The sequence below is a fragment of the Frankliniella occidentalis genome, unplaced genomic scaffold, assembly GCF_000697945.3.
Source record: "Frankliniella occidentalis isolate FOCC.00 unplaced genomic scaffold, Focc_3.1 Scaffold124, whole genome shotgun sequence".
NCBI lineage: Eukaryota > Metazoa > Arthropoda > Insecta > Thysanoptera > Thripidae > Frankliniella > Frankliniella occidentalis.
Window position 1 is genome coordinate 99,730 of NW_026267251.1, and position 15,778 is coordinate 115,507.

The window sequence follows — 15,778 nt, forward strand, 5'->3', positions numbered from 1 at the left end:
GCACACTCGACATAGGCGGCAGGCTAGAGGGAACAGCAGCAGCCGCGGGGAAAACACGACCGACAGGACAGGACTTTAGAGAGAGCCGGAGGGACGTAAGGGGGAGGGGGAAGGTAGGGGATGAAGGGTGGCGCGCTCCCACCCCCGTCGTGGAGCCTCCCCTCCCCCAAGCCCCTCGCGTGCGCGCCGCGGGCCGAGAGGGGAGGGGTGAGGTGAGCGCCGCCCCGCCACTGCTCCGCGCGCTCCGCGCCCGCGCTCGGGAGCCCAGCAGTCCACCAGTCCACCCCGCCCCGCCGCGCCGCGCCGCCCGCGCAGCTCAGACAGGGGTGGTAGTCGCGAGACGTCCCGGACCGGCGCCGGTCCAGAGGGGTCGGAGTGTGCGGTGCGGCGTCGTGTCGGAGCAGAGCACCCCCGCGAGCGCGTCGCCCTCCGGCCGTCCTCCGCGGCCCGCGCCGTCGACTGGACTTCGCGCAACTGCGGACGGCATCCCACAAATGGTGCGTATATTTTCGTTTTGCCTCCTTTTTATTATTTTCCCGTGTTTGCCTCCGCTCCACTCGGCCGGTCCGGTCCGGTCCGGTCGGGGGGTCGGGGGTGGGGGGACGTCAACGACTCGGTAAGTACGACTGTTGCCGCCGAGTGAGTACTGATTACATTATTGCTCTGTTTGGCTGCACTCGTGGGGCGCGCGCGCGCGAGCGGCGAGCTGCTTGTGGAACGTGCTCGCGGTCGGTCACCGTGTCACGGCCAGGGACAAGCACACCTTGGTGCACCCTCTCGGTGACATCCCTCTCGTTGTGCGCGCCAATGCCCAATTACCCAACCCCCGCGCACAGGAAACGGATGAACGACTTTGGACATCGGCCCGGGGGCCTTCGCGTCCATTTATTGAGAAGCACCGCGACCGCTATCACACACTCGAGGGGGAGCTACCGGGCGCAGCTCGCGGTCAGCCTGTGCGTGTGCGCCCGCGCCCTGCTGCTCCCCCCTTCCCCCTTTCCACTCTCCCGCCCTGCCCCTGTCGCTATCCACCCGTTTCCTGTTGCGGTTTTGCTAAGGATGCGTTTCTCACGCGCGCTCGAGGTCACTAAATAGATGATACGCCTGCTGGAGGGCACACTGTTGAAAGCTTATACGGTGAATTTCATCGTCGGCTGCAGCGAACCGTTACAGTGATATTGACCGTAGCTTACGGTGAAAGTTGGCCGTAAGCTAGTGCTGCAGGATGCAGGGCACGTCAGTCAGTATTGAACAGCGCTTTAAAAAGTCACTTTTCTAATCTCATCTAGATATTTGCCAGCCATTCTAGGCGGTATGCACCAGTTTCCGTGGTGTTGCACCCGGGCCGTCAGAGGTCCGGGGCCGGGGCAGACTCGCACGGAGCGTGTGAGTGCACCCTTTATCCACCCGTTATATCCTATATTCATAGTTCGGACCACTACATGACGCCGACGACGATCCATTGGAGTTGTCATGTAGGACTAAAGGGATTTGGAGGGGACACGGAGGAAGAGGGAGCAGGACAGCGGAATGTGTATGGAGGGGGCTGTTGGGTTGGAGGGGGTGTGGGCGGAGGGGGCGCGGGATGACGTCACTGCTTCTCGCGTCACACTTTGTCCGAGCGGCATCCCCTCCCTCTAACAGCGTTAAACATTCACGGTGGCCTATCCCCCCCCCCTGCTTTTTTCCACTGGGTCAGTGGGGACCCCTCTCTCGCCCTCCCCGCGGCATAAGTTTGGCCTATCGATGAGCATCGATGTCGCCCTCCTCATGGGCCGAGGTCCTCGCGTGAGAGCGCCGCGACATAACCGGGGCATCTCGTATTCTCGAGGCCAAAAGCGAGGGAGGGGGGGGGGGGGTGGAACGGAAGGGAAGTACGACACGGCATTTATTCCTGAAGAGTTTAGGAGAGGTGGGGCTGCTACATATGCTGTCCACCTCGACAAGCACGTCAGCTGCCCTGTTACGACCGATGGAACACCTGTCGAATCGAGCGAAGCGGGGCGAGCGAGCATGGGGGGGGGGGGGGGCGCACACGTGCTTGGCCCTTTGCCCTCTGGGGGTGCACGCTGCTGGGGGCCCCGCGCGGGTCAAGCCCTCCCTCTTTCCCTCTCTTTCACTCACCACACGGTCGCGTCTCTCTCCTCTCCGCAGATGCTGCCGCCCAGGTGGTGGGAGTGGGTGCGGGGCAGCGTGTTCTGCGGCCTGTGGCTCGGCTCCATCCTGAGCGGCTGGCTGCTCCTGTGCTGCCCGCTGCTGCCGCTAATGGTGCTCCGCCCGCGCACCTACCGCCTCGCCATCGACGTCGTGTTCGCCATGTGGGAGCTGTACCCCGCGGTAAGTGTGTGGCGGGTGCCAGCGGGGTGGGCAACGCTCGCGCACGGGTGCGCGCCGGGCGGCCTATCCCCCGCCTCACAGGGGCGCGCGGCGCTGGCGCAGCGCTAGCGCGGGGGCAGCCGAGTCAGCGTCATCCTCCTGTTTGCAGGCGCTGATACGGCTCGTGCTGCAGACCAAGGTGGTGGTGACGGGGGACCCCGTGGACGGCGCGGAGCGGTCGCTGCTCGTCATGAACCACCGCACGAGGCTGGACTGGAACTTCCTGTGGGCGGGCATGCAGCGCGCGGTGCGCGCCGGGCCGCAGGCCACCCGGCTCAAGTTCGTGCTCAAGGCCCCCATCGCGCACGTGCCGGGCCCCGGCTGGGTCATGCAGATGGCCTGCCACCTGTACATCCACCGCAGCTGGGAGCGAGACCAGCGCCTCCTGGCCCAGAGCCTGCGCTTCTTCCGGGACATGGGCCACACCTGCCAGGTGAGCATTGCGCCGTCCGTTTCGCCCGGCAACTCTGTGAGGTCCCCGCTAACGCTGACGCTGTCTTGCACGCCAGATTCTTCTCTTCCCGGAGGGCACGGACTTGACGCCGAAGAGCGCGTGTCGGAGCGACCGCTGGGCCGACTCCCACGGCCTCCCGCACTACGAGTACGTGCTGCACCCCAAGACCACCGGCTTCGTGTTCCTCGCCAACACCATGCGAGAGTGTGAGTACGGACAAGCGACTACCGACAGCCTGCAACATCTATTGGGGAATTGCCATGGATGCCTCTAATAATGGCATGACAATGAACACCACTGCGGGCGAGGGAAGATCTGCACATCTGCGCTCTCTTACCCAACTCGCGTTTCCCTATAGGCCTACTCCTTCCCCCTCGGAGTAGCTGGCCGGCCAGTAGTCTACTGACGGATACTTCCGTAAGCTCGTCGATGGCTACAAATAACAATAACAAGCAAGCCGAAACAGGGACGGGCGGGTCTAACAAGACGCATGGCCGCGTTGCGTCTAACTTTGATCGTCTCTCACAAGGAAACACAAACATACACGCACTCCAAATAGGCGGCGAGGGACTCAATTACCCTCAAAATGAAAATTACAACCAAATTTTTCTATTCTTGCTTATTGCAGTTTAAAATTGCAGATAAACACCTGGATGCAATCTACGATGTGTCCGTGGGCTATCCAAAAACTTTAGTGCAAAGTGAGGTAGATCTTTTCCGGGGGCACATACCAGAAGAAATTCATTTCCACTTTAAGAGGTACAGTATAACAATTATTCTCAAGAAGTATGTTTCTTCTACAAATAGAGGAAAATAACCATATTTTTTGTTCTTACTACAATTAGGTACAATGTGGCAGACATACCCGAGACAGAGAATGACCTGAAGGCTTGGCTAGAGCAGAGGTGGAGGGAGAAGGAGCAGCAGCTTCAGCAATTTTACAAAGATGGGTACTTCAAAGATTCAAAATTACAGAACAGAAAAGACAAGGCTGAGCCAACAGAAACAGCGTTATGTTTAGCATTTTGTTTCTGGACATGTTTGATATGTACAGCCTTATGGTTAATATTGGTGAGCACATTTGCTCAAGTGTATGCTCTCTTGCATGCTTTCGTCTTTGTAGGTCTTTCACTATTTGGGTCTGGTGCTCACATAGTAGAAATTCAGTTGCACCAAGCAAGACAAAAAGTCTTAAAGGCCAATTAGATCTGATGCTATAGTTTGAAAAGGAATTGAAAACACAAGTTCCAGAAAAAAAAAAAATAGAGACCTGTAACATTAAAATATAGTAATTAAGAGACTTACTGCAACATGTTTTGTCATCTTCTTGATATTACTTTTGCTCTTTGAAAACATTGTGATATTTTATGGCCTAACTGTAGAGAAAAAGAGCTATTTATTTTGGAGACATCAGACGATTTTTGATGGCTTATCCTGATCATATGTGCCGTTTCTCTTTTGCCCATAAAAATAACTTATGTTACCTTTTCAACATCAAGACGCTTGATGTTAGTGTGATTCTAAATGTATAACATAAATAAGTTATTATCTGCATGTTTTCATGCATATTTTTCTTCTCTTTATAAAACTCTAAAATATTTCACCAAAAAAAAGTCTCAACAGTAAAAAAATAATTTTGCATAATTCCTTGTAGAAAATGAAAACATTGACTTAACTTTTTGCCGTTGCACAAAGGAATTATGGAAAATTTCTTAGCTTCAGAATCCTGACCTGCAATCTTTTTAGATATTTTTGTTATTTGGATACCTAGTACCTGTACCAAATCTGTACCTGTACTTCTTTGTTTTGGAGAGCTCTTTAACTGCCATTTTTGTTTTAAACAAACATCCATTGCACTTGGGAGTCAAAGTTCTGGAAACATATTTGCTGACCAGGCCAATACTTTTGAGAGAGTACTGACAACATTGTTATTATATGTGAAGCTTGCAGATACTGCAATCAGAAGTCAATTTGCTATCCCTTTACGCAGTCACAGATTTCATAGTCATCATAAATGTCTATAAACTTTGCGTAAGTATCAAACAATCTCTAAATTAGGGCCAGGTGCAATGGTTCTCTCTCTAATAGTAGGTTCCTCACTAATTAAACACAGCTTATTATCAGTCAATTTTAGTTTGTAAGATTTAAATGTGATCATGTAAAAGTGTTAACTTTAAAACCTTGATATTGAGGTTCTCAAAATGGATGGACAGCTATGAAAGTGGAAGTAATAGATGGCCTTATTCGGGTGTTAAATTGCTTATTTACAGCCTTGGTTCTCATGACTGATTGAGAACAAACCCTGTAAGTAGGCAATCCGGTCCTTTTGAACTTTCAATTATGTGTCCTATGCAGTGCTTGAAACCTTCACTTGATCTATTTCATATGTTAAAACCATCTAATATAAATCAATACACTTTTTAATTAACGATTCAACTGTGCCAAATAAGCAATTTAGTCATATTTTAACGGATGATTACTCTTTCTGCTAAATCTCTTGATGGGCCTCATTCCAGGTCACCGATTCGGCTAGTACATGCCAAAAAGTATCTGCTTTTAGCATCAGATACCAGTTCAAAAGCATATCAAGAAAACCTAAATTTTAGATTTCCTAAATCATTAACCTCTTTCTTTAGTTAATAAATAAACAAGAATCATATATTTCTATCCCAGAATGTCTATACGTGACGCCTAGAATTGACCTCATGTACTGTACTTACATTATTCTACTGAGCAGGAAAGAAGAGATACTAGATGAGAAACATTTTTCCTCTTAAGAATAGATTATAGCAAAGAGGTTCATGTTTAATTAATTACCAAATATTATATTTTCCGTTAATGAGATATTGGACATTTTAAAATAAAATCTTCTGTTTCTCTGACAATCAAAACTTCCATGCTTATGTGACACTCTCACTCTCCTCGTCGTAGTTCACCTCTGGTGGCCAGTCCAATTCAATGTCCTAAAGTGAAGAATAGGGAAAAAGTCAATATGGGTTGATTAAACCAAAATAAGGGTTAATAAAATGTCTTACAGAGGAAATAATATGGATTTTACCAATACATCCAAGGCTAGAATATCAACGTCCGTTCCCAAAAGATCCCGTAGACTTGGTGTTGTCCTTCCAAAATCACCATGCACAAACTCTTTGATGTATGTACCAGCTTGTGTAGCCATTTTCAGAATGAAAGCCTTAGATTCCTCGGTCTCTGTTTTGCACACCTCCAGTCTAAAAATTGTCCTTTCTCTTGTAGCTAGACTTCTACGATGCAAAACCCTTATAGGTGTCTTCTGTTGAAGAACTATGGGACATTTGGGAGGCAACGATTCCAATTTTCCCCAGTCTACACAGGCTTTATCTCCAGAGACTATACAATAAGCGCTGTAGAGTTTAACTTTTTCTTCTTCACCAGCTTTTATTTGTGAAACTTGGTCCCTGCAAGAAGTGTTTTTCAGAAAATTCGCAATATTACAAAATTGAAAATTAAGAAAGGACTTTTGTTAGGAATATTACTTTGAAACTATTTGAAGATGTCTAGCTGCAACATCCTTAGTTGTTGAAGCAATAGCTTTTTCAATATTGCGGAATTGGCTTGGTTGAAGATGAACACGGTGAGGATTAATCAACTCACAGAAGAAGGGCCTCCCTTTTCCCAGCATACGAACATCAACGTCTTCTCGCCCTGAAGAAGCAAACCGTAGATCTAACAAGAAAAAAACACCATGAGCATGAGTTTGTTTGGATTGCAGAATCAATGGTTTTTACAACAATGCATTTAAACTGAGCTATACCTACCATCAGCTTTTGATATTTCAATAATTGGATTACATAGGAGTTCCTGTACTGAGGTCTCCATAAGCCTTTTACCATCAATAATCCAAGGAGTCTGGCTCAATGTACGTGAGTACTTGTTGTATCGGCCAGCAATGAACAGTGAATTATGTAAGGGGGCCACAGCGGAACAAGTGAAAGAGGTGTTTGGTATATTAGGAGGGGAAGGATAAAACTTTTTGAAGTGGCTGGGATCCGTTGAGAGCAGCAAAGATTCCACAGACTTGCGAGATAGTACACAGTCCTTGAACTTCCTTTTCTGTTTTTTTCTCATTTCATAAATTTCTTTGTGCATATCCATTCTGTAAAAGTGATAATTCAGTTGTATGAAAACAATGAAATGTCTCCTGACAAGAAACAATGAACAATAAGTCTTAAACTTACAAACAATTGCATTCTTTCTCATCATCCTCATACCCAATACTAATTGTGATTGAGAAGTCACAGTCTTTGTTGGGATTAAACGATTTGGAAATTCCCTTTGCTATCAGAGGAGAAGCAATCCATTTCCAAACTTCTTTGACAGACATAAACTTTGCTTCAGCTGGCTCATCAGTTTCACTAGGAAATACTTCATCAATATGTAAATTGAATGAGTGAGTTCGGAGGCAAAAGCTGACGGGCATTGACAGCGCACATGAGAATTCTCTGCAGTCATAATCAGCTGTGTTTACATCTGTAATAATCTAAGAGACCAACAGTTAAATGCGATACGTTTCAATGATAGCTGAGGAAAAACAAGGGAAACTTGTCTACCTTTTCAATGAAGGTTTCTCTAAAATTTTCTTGAAGTAAACCCAAGCATGCAGTACAGACATTGTCTTTCTTCAGTTTTGTTGGGTTCTCTGTGTCTTCAACTTCATCAACGAGAGATTTCTAGAAGATTCAAATAATGCACAGGAGAACATAAATAAAAGAACACACAGGAATAACAAGACTGATCTCACTCTAGTATCAAAGGGATGTTTACCATTTGAAGCGCTTCATCTGGATTTTGATAGGCGTACTGGGAGCGTTCACCTAGATATCGTAAGCAACATAGTTTGCAACAACCTATATCCCGCAAATGTTTAAATATCTCTTTTGGGCTCTTTCCTTTTGAAGTATCAGTCATTTTTAAGAGAAATAAGAGAAATTATAGAAATTCCTATGGGGGAAAACAAAACTCAAGCAGTTTATGGGGGGTTAAGGCCCTCAGATAAGGCTTAATACAACACGTTTTCCTACGATTTGACTAATTACAGCAATCTTCCAAAACTGGTATTTATTTCTTAGGAGCGATACAAAGTTGCCAGATCAATGTCAGAGGAATTAATTTAATTCGATTTCTATAGAGAAACAAGATTTGTGAGCCATGCCGGTTGTGCGGAATGTCTTCTGCTATCCGATCCCGCCCGCCACGCGGTGAAGTATGAGAAGTTTATTAGATCTTCTCCTAGTAAACACGTTTCCTAACCTCCAAAAGTGTGTACCAAATCTACGAAATGAGGGTGTTAGAACTTTACAGTGGTATTGGGGGGATGCATTATGCTTGTAAAGGTATGTTTATCTCTTGAATCTCCAAGAGATTTGGCTCTAAATGATTGCCATTGCCTTTGACTGCTTTCCTATTTCTAGAAAGCGGCATTCCTCACGAGGTGGTAGCTGCAGTTGATATCAATACAGTTGCCAATGAGGTTTACCGGCACAACTTTCCATCGTCACCGTTGATTTGTCGAAATATTCAATCATTTACTGCATCTGAAATCAATAAAATGGCGCCAGACATGATTTTAATGAGCCCTCCATGTCAACCATTTACAAGGTATTACTCTTATTTTCCAAAGAGCAAATTGTCTCGCTTAGTATAATCTATTTTTTTTTTTTTTTGTACCTTCTAGAGTTGGCCTTCAGAAGGATTTATCTGATCAACGAACATGTTCTCTCCTTCATTTTATTTCCACACTCCCAGATCTAAACTCATCTCTTCGATACATCCTAGTTGAAAATGTGAAAGGATTTGAGTTGTCAGAATCAAGAAACCAATTGGTTGAAGCTCTTTGTAAAGAGAACTTTGTCGTCCAGGAGGTCCTATTAAGTCCCACACAATTTGGCATTCCTAATTCTAGACTTCGATATTACTTATTGGCTAAGCGACTTCCATTGAAGTTTTGTTTTAAAACAGAAGATACTGTGGTAATTTTCCTGGTTCATAAGTTATTTTTAGTAAATAAATCTGACCATTCTTTAATTTTTGGGTAATTTTGTGTTTTGCAGATGACAGAGTTTCCTGTTTCCATTGATAATGGGAAAACAAGTGCAAATATATTGACAAGATTGAATAAAAGATACAGAGATATGGCTGATGCAGACAAAGTTGTAGAAGATGAAGACCGAGTTCCATCTGACGGGGGTATAATACATCCACCAAGCCACACTTTAAAAAGAATATTGGAAGATGAAGATCCGGATAGTCCAACCGTTTCTTCATTTCTTCTCCCTGATAAAGTTTTAGGAAAGCGATCTGTTGTACTTGACATTGTGACTCCGCAATCTAAGAGATCTTGCTGCTTCACTAAAGCGTATGGTCACTATTCAGATGGCACAGGCTCTGTTCTCACAACTTGGAATATGAGTGATATTCACAACATCAGGGCCAAAAATAGGGAGCTTGTTATTGAAAGTGATGAGCAAATCCAAGAAATGAAACAATTAAAATTACGTTATTTCACTCCTAGAGAAGTTGCAAGATTGATGTGTTTCCCAGAGGAGCCTATGTTTTCCTTCCCAGATAAAATTACAACAAAACAAAAGTATAGATTACTAGGAAATAGTGTAAATGTTCATGTAATATCATTATTAATTTCTATCCTGACTGAGGGAGGAACATGATGTTTAAAGATTAAAAGTATTTTTAAATTAAAATTTAATCTAATAAAATGAAGAAAGAAAAAAAAAAAAACAAGCTTAAAATAAGGAAAGCAGTGAGTCATTTTTCATTTTTTTAAAAAAAAACCTTTTTCCTGGGGGGCTTCTCGGGAACGGGAACGCGGTGAAAAAGTGAACGAACTGGTGAGCTAATGGAAAACGTTCGTTCTCTGCGGCCGTTCCTTCACGCGTTCACGGCAGGCTCGCTCTCTCACTTAACACCCCCTGACTTAAAATAAGTGCAAGTAACATAGATACTTCCGTTCCGAATATAAAATCTGACATTCTGAACTCCTCAATCTTGAAAGCTTGAAGCTTGACTTGAAGAGCGGTACACGAGCGGTCACTTTGAATTATCGCGGCTTTTAAAGACTGGAAGAATGAGAAATTGCAATATTGCAAGCTTGCCAAGTGTAGAATGGCGAAATGCTAAATTTAAATTAACTCTCTGGATTTCTCCCACAAGAACAGGTTTTCGCAATGCGCTTACCATGGAACAATAAAAAATAGATAAGACATACGAACAAAATCCTGAAATACATATAGGTAGCGTTTAAAACGAAATCCTTTGACGAAAATGCCTACACTGCTTCAAACAGCACTCTTTTGTTTTCATGTGCTTGAAGCGAGCTCTGGCGGCCGTCAGCAGCAACTCAAGTGGGTAAAAGAGCACCCTGGTTTCCGTCCTCAGTCACATCGTTCACTTCTTTCCGGTCGGCGAGACAAGATGGTAAGAACATTGTGCTCGTGCTATTGAAGCTGAGTTATCGTCAAGCATCGACTTTTTCCGTCGTTCTATCTCTGTGGTGATCCTCTTATGGTTCGTCACATTTGTCTGTTGTCCAATTTTATTATTTGCTACGATCGTGTTCTTAGCTTTCCTTGTCTAAACTGTGAACTTTGTGGCCACGTTGCTGCTCACGTAGCGTCTTAAGCCGGGAGCCTCAGTGTTCTGTTTTACCTATGAAGTTTCTTGTTATCTTGAATTCATTACTGCCACATGTCCGTAGCCCTGTCTACCCGACATCGTTTTACTCGGTGTTCGCGATTTGAGATGGCTCTGTACGCTTTTTCTATCTTAACCTCACCGCATTCTCGCGTGGCTTCGCCGGCCATGTTGTGGCTGATGCCGCTAACCCTCGCCTCGTAATTTTTACACGAACTTTTTCTGTTTTCAGTCTCACCGAAAATTCAGTGCCCCTCGTCATGGGTCGATGGGCTTCTACCCTAAGAAGCGCTCCAAGCGTCATCGTGGAAAGGTAAAGGCTTTCCCTAAGGATGACCCATCGAAGCCCGTCCACCTTACGGCCTTCATCGCCTACAAGGCGGGCATGACCCACGTCGTAAGAGAGGCCGACCGACCTGGTTCTAGTAAGTAAATCATCATCGTTCGATTCTTTGCATGTGCCCCATTTCTCCCTTGCAGACCTAGAGTGTAAAGAACTTGGCAATGTTATGATGATACCCTTGGAATTTTGAGCTTGTCCTAAGCAATAATGCGGAGGAAACCATGTTGCCTTCCTTCTGATGCATTGCTAGTTTCTATTTGTGAGCCTTTCCCCTTTTGCTAATCCCAACAACTTGTGATGATATCTGTGGAATTTTGAGCTTGTCCTAAGCAATAATGCGGAGGAAACCATGTTGCCTTCCTTCTGATGCTGTTGGTCTAGTCTATTTCCTTCTTCGCTGTTAATCCGATCATGATGAAACCCTTGGAATTTTGAGCTTGTCCTAAGCAATAATGCGGAGGAAACCATGTTGCCTTCCTTCTGATGCCATCCAGATTTGCATGATAATGCTCAACAGATCACGTCAATTTTCTCACACCTGACTTTCCTTGCAGAACTTAACAAGAAAGAAATTGTGGAAGCCGTCACCATCCTTGAAGCACCTCCCATGGTTGTTGTGGGTGTAGTTGGTTACATCGAAACTCCCCATGGTCTCCGATCGCTCGCCACTGTCTGGGCTGAGCATCTGTCAGAGGACTGCCGCCGTAGATATTACAAGAACTGGTATGTGTTATTACTTTTCTCAGATATCCTTATCTATGATGATTCTAGAATATTTAAAATGGTTAGAACCTGATTCCAATGAAGATACATTCTAGGGCGGTCTGAGATAAGGATGTCTTATTATTATTGCCCTGTTTGCAATTGTGACTAAACCCCTCCTCAGCTCTCCACTCGGTCTTCCGATGAGAGTAAAGCCTGCCCATGCTGTAAATGGGCGTTGGAGATTTTCTCCCAATCTCCTTCCCTCTGTCCTCTGCACCTGAAGCGGCGTTAAAGTCCTCCTCCCTACCCCAGAAATTGATTTGTCTTTAGGTACAAATCAAAGAAGAAGGCTTTCACCAAGACTTCCAAGAAGTGGCAGGATGAATTGGGCCGCAAGTCTATTGAGAGGAACTTCAAGAAACTTGTGCGCTACTGCACTGTCATCAGGGTCATCTGCCACACTCAAGTAAGTTTTCTGTCACTGTTAATTATTTGAAGCTGAAGAGGGCCGGTTACTGGGAAACCAGTGACTTAACTCAATGGTGTGGAGCTGCTTGATGTTGTGCAGTCTAATCCTGACCATGGCTTCATATATTATCTTTGTTCCCATCTGGCGAGCAGAGGCACGGCATATTCCATAACCTCTTTGGTGTCTTCACTATTGAGACAAACCATGTCTGGCACAGTTCTTCATACTTAAGCTCTGTTACATCCTATATCTATTTTGAAGCTGAAGAGGGCCGGTTACTGGGAAACCAGTAGCTTAACTCAATGGTGTGGAGCTGCTTGATTTTGTGCAGTCTAATCCTGACCATGGCTTCATAGAAAAATTCTGCTCCCTCGGTGAGCAGAAGCACGGCATATTCCATAATCTCATTGCTGCTCTCTCCAGTGAGACAAACCATGTCTGGCACAGTTCTGTTAGCCTTGCTAGATTGGAGACTTAAAACGAAGGTAACAGTCTTTATAAACCTTGTTATTCTTGTTTCAGATGAAACTGTTGAGGCATCGCCAGAAGAAGGCTCACATCATGGAGATCCAGCTCAATGGAGGTTCCATTGAAGACAAGGTGAAGTGGGCGCGTGAGCACCTGGAGAAGCCCATCCCTGTGTCCAACGTCTTCTCTGCTGACGAGATGATTGACTGCATTGGTGTCACTAAGGGTCATGGAATGAAGGGTAAGCATTTTCTTCCTCTGAATTTTTGTGCCAATGATGATCTTATCTAGAGCCGAACACACAATTTTTGATCATACATGATAATGAATGATAGGCCTGAGGCACAGTCCCTTACTGTTACTGATCATGTTGTCCCCCTTCTAATTCTTCCTGTTTTCGCTTCCATCAGGTGTCACCTCCCGTTGGCACACCAAGAAACTTCCCAGGAAGACACACAAGGGTCTGCGAAAGGTCGCGTGTATTGGTGCGTGGCATCCTAGCAGAGTATCCTTCACTGTTGCCAGGGCTGGTCAGAAGGGTTACCACCACAGAACTGAGATGAACAAGAAGATCTACCGTATTGGACAGGGCATTCACATCAAGGATGGCAAGGTAAAGCCAATGTCCCTTTCTTTCTCACATGTTGCCCATGATGATCTTATCTAGAGCCGAACACACAATTTTGAAATCTAATGATATTGAATGATAGGCCTGAGGCAACGTGTGATGTAATGTTTCCAGCCACATTTGTCTTCATGATACTTAAACTTTTTTTGTACATTTCAGGTTGTTAAGAACAATGCCTCAACTGAGTATGACTTGACCGAGAAGACCATTACTCCCATGGGTGGATTCCCCCACTATGGTGAGGTAAACAATGACTACCTTATGATCAAGGGCTGTGTTGTTGGTCCCAAGAAGCGTGTTATCACCCTCAGAAAGGTAAGTCTCCTATCAGGAATTCTTTATATTTTGATCAATGATGATTCTAGAATATTTAAAATGGTTAGAACCTGATTCTAATGAAGATACATTCTAGGGCGGTCTGAGATCTGTGCTTCTGGGGAGTCTGTATTCATATTTTTGATGTTCGCTAAGATGTGACCTTTGCCTTTCCAGTCCCTGATCACACACACAAAGAGGGTTGCTTTGGAGAAGATCAACCTTAAGTTCATCGACACATCATCCAAGTTTGGTCATGGTCGCTTCCAGACCTCTGCTGATAAGGCTGCCTTCATGGGTCCCCTGAAGAAAGATCGTATCAAGGAGGAAGAAGCTGCTGCTGCCGCCGCTGCCCAAGCCTCAGCATGATGTGAACGATGTTGAATAAAAAATATAAAATGTTAAATTTTGATATTGTTTAATTTATTGCCTGATATCTTTTTGAATTGCTTTAAGATGACAACCAATACAGAGCTCCACCTTAGCAATTGTGGCATCAAAGGAACTGGTTTTCGAATTCACAGGGTATTGCATATACACTGAGACATTTGACTTGATGAGATCGGTGGTGGTGCTTCTGGAAGTTTCAATTGTCTTACAGGAAACATAGGGTTGTCAATTGCATTTTCCATTCGTGTCATGACCTTGTCCAAAAGGATATTGATTGCAAGCCCCACATTGTGTCCGGTTGCTGCACTTGTCTCAAGGTATGGTAGTCTGTCACCAAATTTCATATATGATAAATACTGAACTTAGTTCATTTTGCTAAATTTTGTGAACCTACCCATATTTGTCGGCAACATCTCTTGCTTGGGCTTCACTTATGACTCTGTGATCTTCCATGTCACTTTTATTTCCACACAATATTACGTCGGGACTGTCGCAGTAAGCATGGGTCTGGAATAGGTAATTTAATTATTCTGGAACTAGTTTTGACACCAATGAAATAATTAGAGAACTGATCTGAAAAGGGTTAGTCATTAGTTCATACCCGAAGTTGGTCAAGCCAATTTCTCACTTCCAGGAAACTTTGCTCGTTAGTCAAGTCAAACAGCAGCAGGAAACCCATGGCATCCCGGTAGAAGGCAGTTGTCAGGCTACGGAATCTAATGCACAAATTCTACATGCCATATCTACAGTGCTTCTACACAGATTTTAGTTCATCAATCTTAAAGTAATGAAATGAAGTGTACATCATGCTACTTTCATTCTAGTATTATTAAACAAAGCTAGTACACCACTAGGATGTCAAAGGAAAAAGTCTATTTATGGCTAATATTTATTATTTTATTTTTTTTAAATTTATTTTTAAAGAATTCATACCTTTCTTGTCCAGCTGTATCCCATAACTGTAAATGGACCCACTGGCTTCTCCCTGTACCTCTGTACATCTACGGGGCAGATAGGAAGTTTCATGTAAAACTATTTGTATCTCAACTGGACTTCTTGTAGTTTGCAGAAAAGTACTCACCAATCTTTTCTCTCTGAAATCAATTCCAACAGTGGAAATAAACTTAGTATTGAAAGTGCCATCTGTATATTGATACAGGAAACTGGTTTTCCCCACACCTGAGTCTCCCAGTGCCAGAAACTTTATCAAGTAGTCGTAATCCATCGCACCCATGCCGATCGAACACCACCTGCAATTGAAGGGGGAAAACAGTCAAGAGAACAGAAACATATGGACGTTTATAAAATTGCATTCAACGAGCACGCACTCAGTCTTCCCCTCCCAAAAAATATTATCTACAGCAAACTTTGCGCGGGAAAAATTAAGACGTTTGGTATCAGATGTGCGGGAATATAGTAGACAATATACCCACCTGTTATTGCACTTTCCAGCTGATTAACCTTGCCAACACATTGACAGTAGGGAGGGAAGCATCGTCAATTCCGCTAGAGACGCGACTGGTAAAGGTGCCCAACCCACGATTCAACCTACTGGACGCAATGCACCTGAATCAAGCGACGACTGCACAAAATCAGCAAGAGTAAACAAAACTTTGCAAGCCGCTTGGGCAGCAGACGCTGACGGATGCAGACCACCAGTTGGGCCTTACGGGCCAGTTCCAAGGAGGGAGGGAACACCTCCCCCCGCGTCCGCCGGGTGACCACACACCACTTCGGCTTTTCTAATTTCTTATTCAAGAAATTGTACGGAAATGGCCAAGGGACGACCAAGTCGAAGGTCCCCCTAATCCACTACTGCTTGAGCACCGATCGGATGACTCTGATTAGTAGCGATGAAATTAATTTGCATTTCCACGTGGGTTCGCGTCTGAGGGCGGCAAAGGGGAGGGAAGGGGGAGGGGGCAAGGACCCACCATCGTGTTG

At 45.0% G+C, this 15,778-nt stretch overlaps 5 protein-coding genes and 2 non-coding genes across 8 annotated transcripts; 5 read left to right on the forward strand and 2 right to left on the reverse strand.

Moving 5' to 3' along the window:
• The first annotated feature begins 268 nt into the window (after nucleotides 1-268).
• Nucleotides 269-5,497, forward strand: LOC113206579 (lysocardiolipin acyltransferase 1-like). Its single transcript, XM_026422715.2, has 6 exons — nucleotides 269-497; nucleotides 2,155-2,337; nucleotides 2,486-2,809; nucleotides 2,886-3,036; nucleotides 3,472-3,589; nucleotides 3,676-5,497. The coding sequence occupies exons 1-6, from the start codon at nucleotides 495-497 to the stop codon at nucleotides 4,034-4,036; spliced, it is 1,140 nt and encodes a 379-aa protein (XP_026278500.1). The 5' UTR covers nucleotides 269-494; the 3' UTR covers nucleotides 4,037-5,497.
• Nucleotides 5,498-5,634: 137 nt separating this feature from the next.
• Nucleotides 5,635-7,777, reverse strand: LOC113206575 (tRNA pseudouridine synthase Pus10). The gene is made up of 7 exons (XM_026422710.2): nucleotides 7,634-7,777; nucleotides 7,420-7,539; nucleotides 7,048-7,349; nucleotides 6,628-6,965; nucleotides 6,346-6,535; nucleotides 5,889-6,267; nucleotides 5,635-5,793 (listed from the first exon to the last, which is right to left on the reverse strand). Exons 1-7 carry the CDS (start codon nucleotides 7,775-7,777, stop codon nucleotides 5,731-5,733), a joined length of 1,536 nt encoding a protein of 511 aa, XP_026278495.1. The 3' UTR covers nucleotides 5,635-5,730.
• A 289-nt stretch (nucleotides 7,778-8,066) lies between these two features.
• LOC113206577 (tRNA (cytosine(38)-C(5))-methyltransferase) lies at nucleotides 8,067-9,632 on the forward strand. Its single transcript, XM_026422714.2, has 4 exons — nucleotides 8,067-8,202; nucleotides 8,281-8,467; nucleotides 8,544-8,838; nucleotides 8,920-9,632. The coding sequence occupies exons 1-4, from the start codon at nucleotides 8,148-8,150 to the stop codon at nucleotides 9,532-9,534; spliced, it is 1,152 nt and encodes a 383-aa protein (XP_026278499.1). The 5' UTR covers nucleotides 8,067-8,147; the 3' UTR covers nucleotides 9,535-9,632.
• A 500-nt stretch (nucleotides 9,633-10,132) lies between these two features.
• LOC113206576 (60S ribosomal protein L3) lies at nucleotides 10,133-13,850 on the forward strand. 2 transcript variants are annotated; one of them, XM_026422712.2, is made up of 8 exons: nucleotides 10,133-10,300; nucleotides 10,749-10,941; nucleotides 11,414-11,582; nucleotides 11,895-12,030; nucleotides 12,556-12,742; nucleotides 12,912-13,114; nucleotides 13,289-13,444; nucleotides 13,622-13,850. In XM_026422712.2, the coding sequence occupies exons 1-8, from the start codon at nucleotides 10,148-10,150 to the stop codon at nucleotides 13,811-13,813; spliced, it is 1,389 nt and encodes a 462-aa protein (XP_026278497.1). In that variant the 5' UTR covers nucleotides 10,133-10,147; the 3' UTR covers nucleotides 13,814-13,850. The 2 variants fall into 2 exon arrangements, with proteins under 2 accessions (XP_026278497.1, XP_026278498.1); XM_026422713.2 differs by lacking the exon at nucleotides 10,133-10,300 and adding an exon at nucleotides 10,366-10,390.
• On the forward strand, nucleotides 11,618-11,691 carry LOC113206623 (small nucleolar RNA U43). The gene has a single exon (XR_003303432.1). It is a non-coding gene; the product is annotated as a small nucleolar RNA U43 (small nucleolar RNA).
• LOC113206624 (small nucleolar RNA U43) lies at nucleotides 13,482-13,555 on the forward strand. Its single transcript, XR_003303433.1, has one exon. It is a non-coding gene; the product is annotated as a small nucleolar RNA U43 (small nucleolar RNA).
• On the reverse strand, nucleotides 13,846-15,730 carry LOC113206580 (ras-related protein Rab-27A). The gene is made up of 6 exons (XM_052270470.1): nucleotides 15,268-15,730; nucleotides 14,916-15,084; nucleotides 14,768-14,835; nucleotides 14,436-14,550; nucleotides 14,229-14,341; nucleotides 13,846-14,161 (listed from the first exon to the last, which is right to left on the reverse strand). Exons 2-6 carry the CDS (start codon nucleotides 15,066-15,068, stop codon nucleotides 13,963-13,965), a joined length of 648 nt encoding a protein of 215 aa, XP_052126430.1. The 5' UTR covers nucleotides 15,069-15,084; nucleotides 15,268-15,730; the 3' UTR covers nucleotides 13,846-13,962.
• Nucleotides 15,731-15,778: the final 48 nt, after the last annotated feature.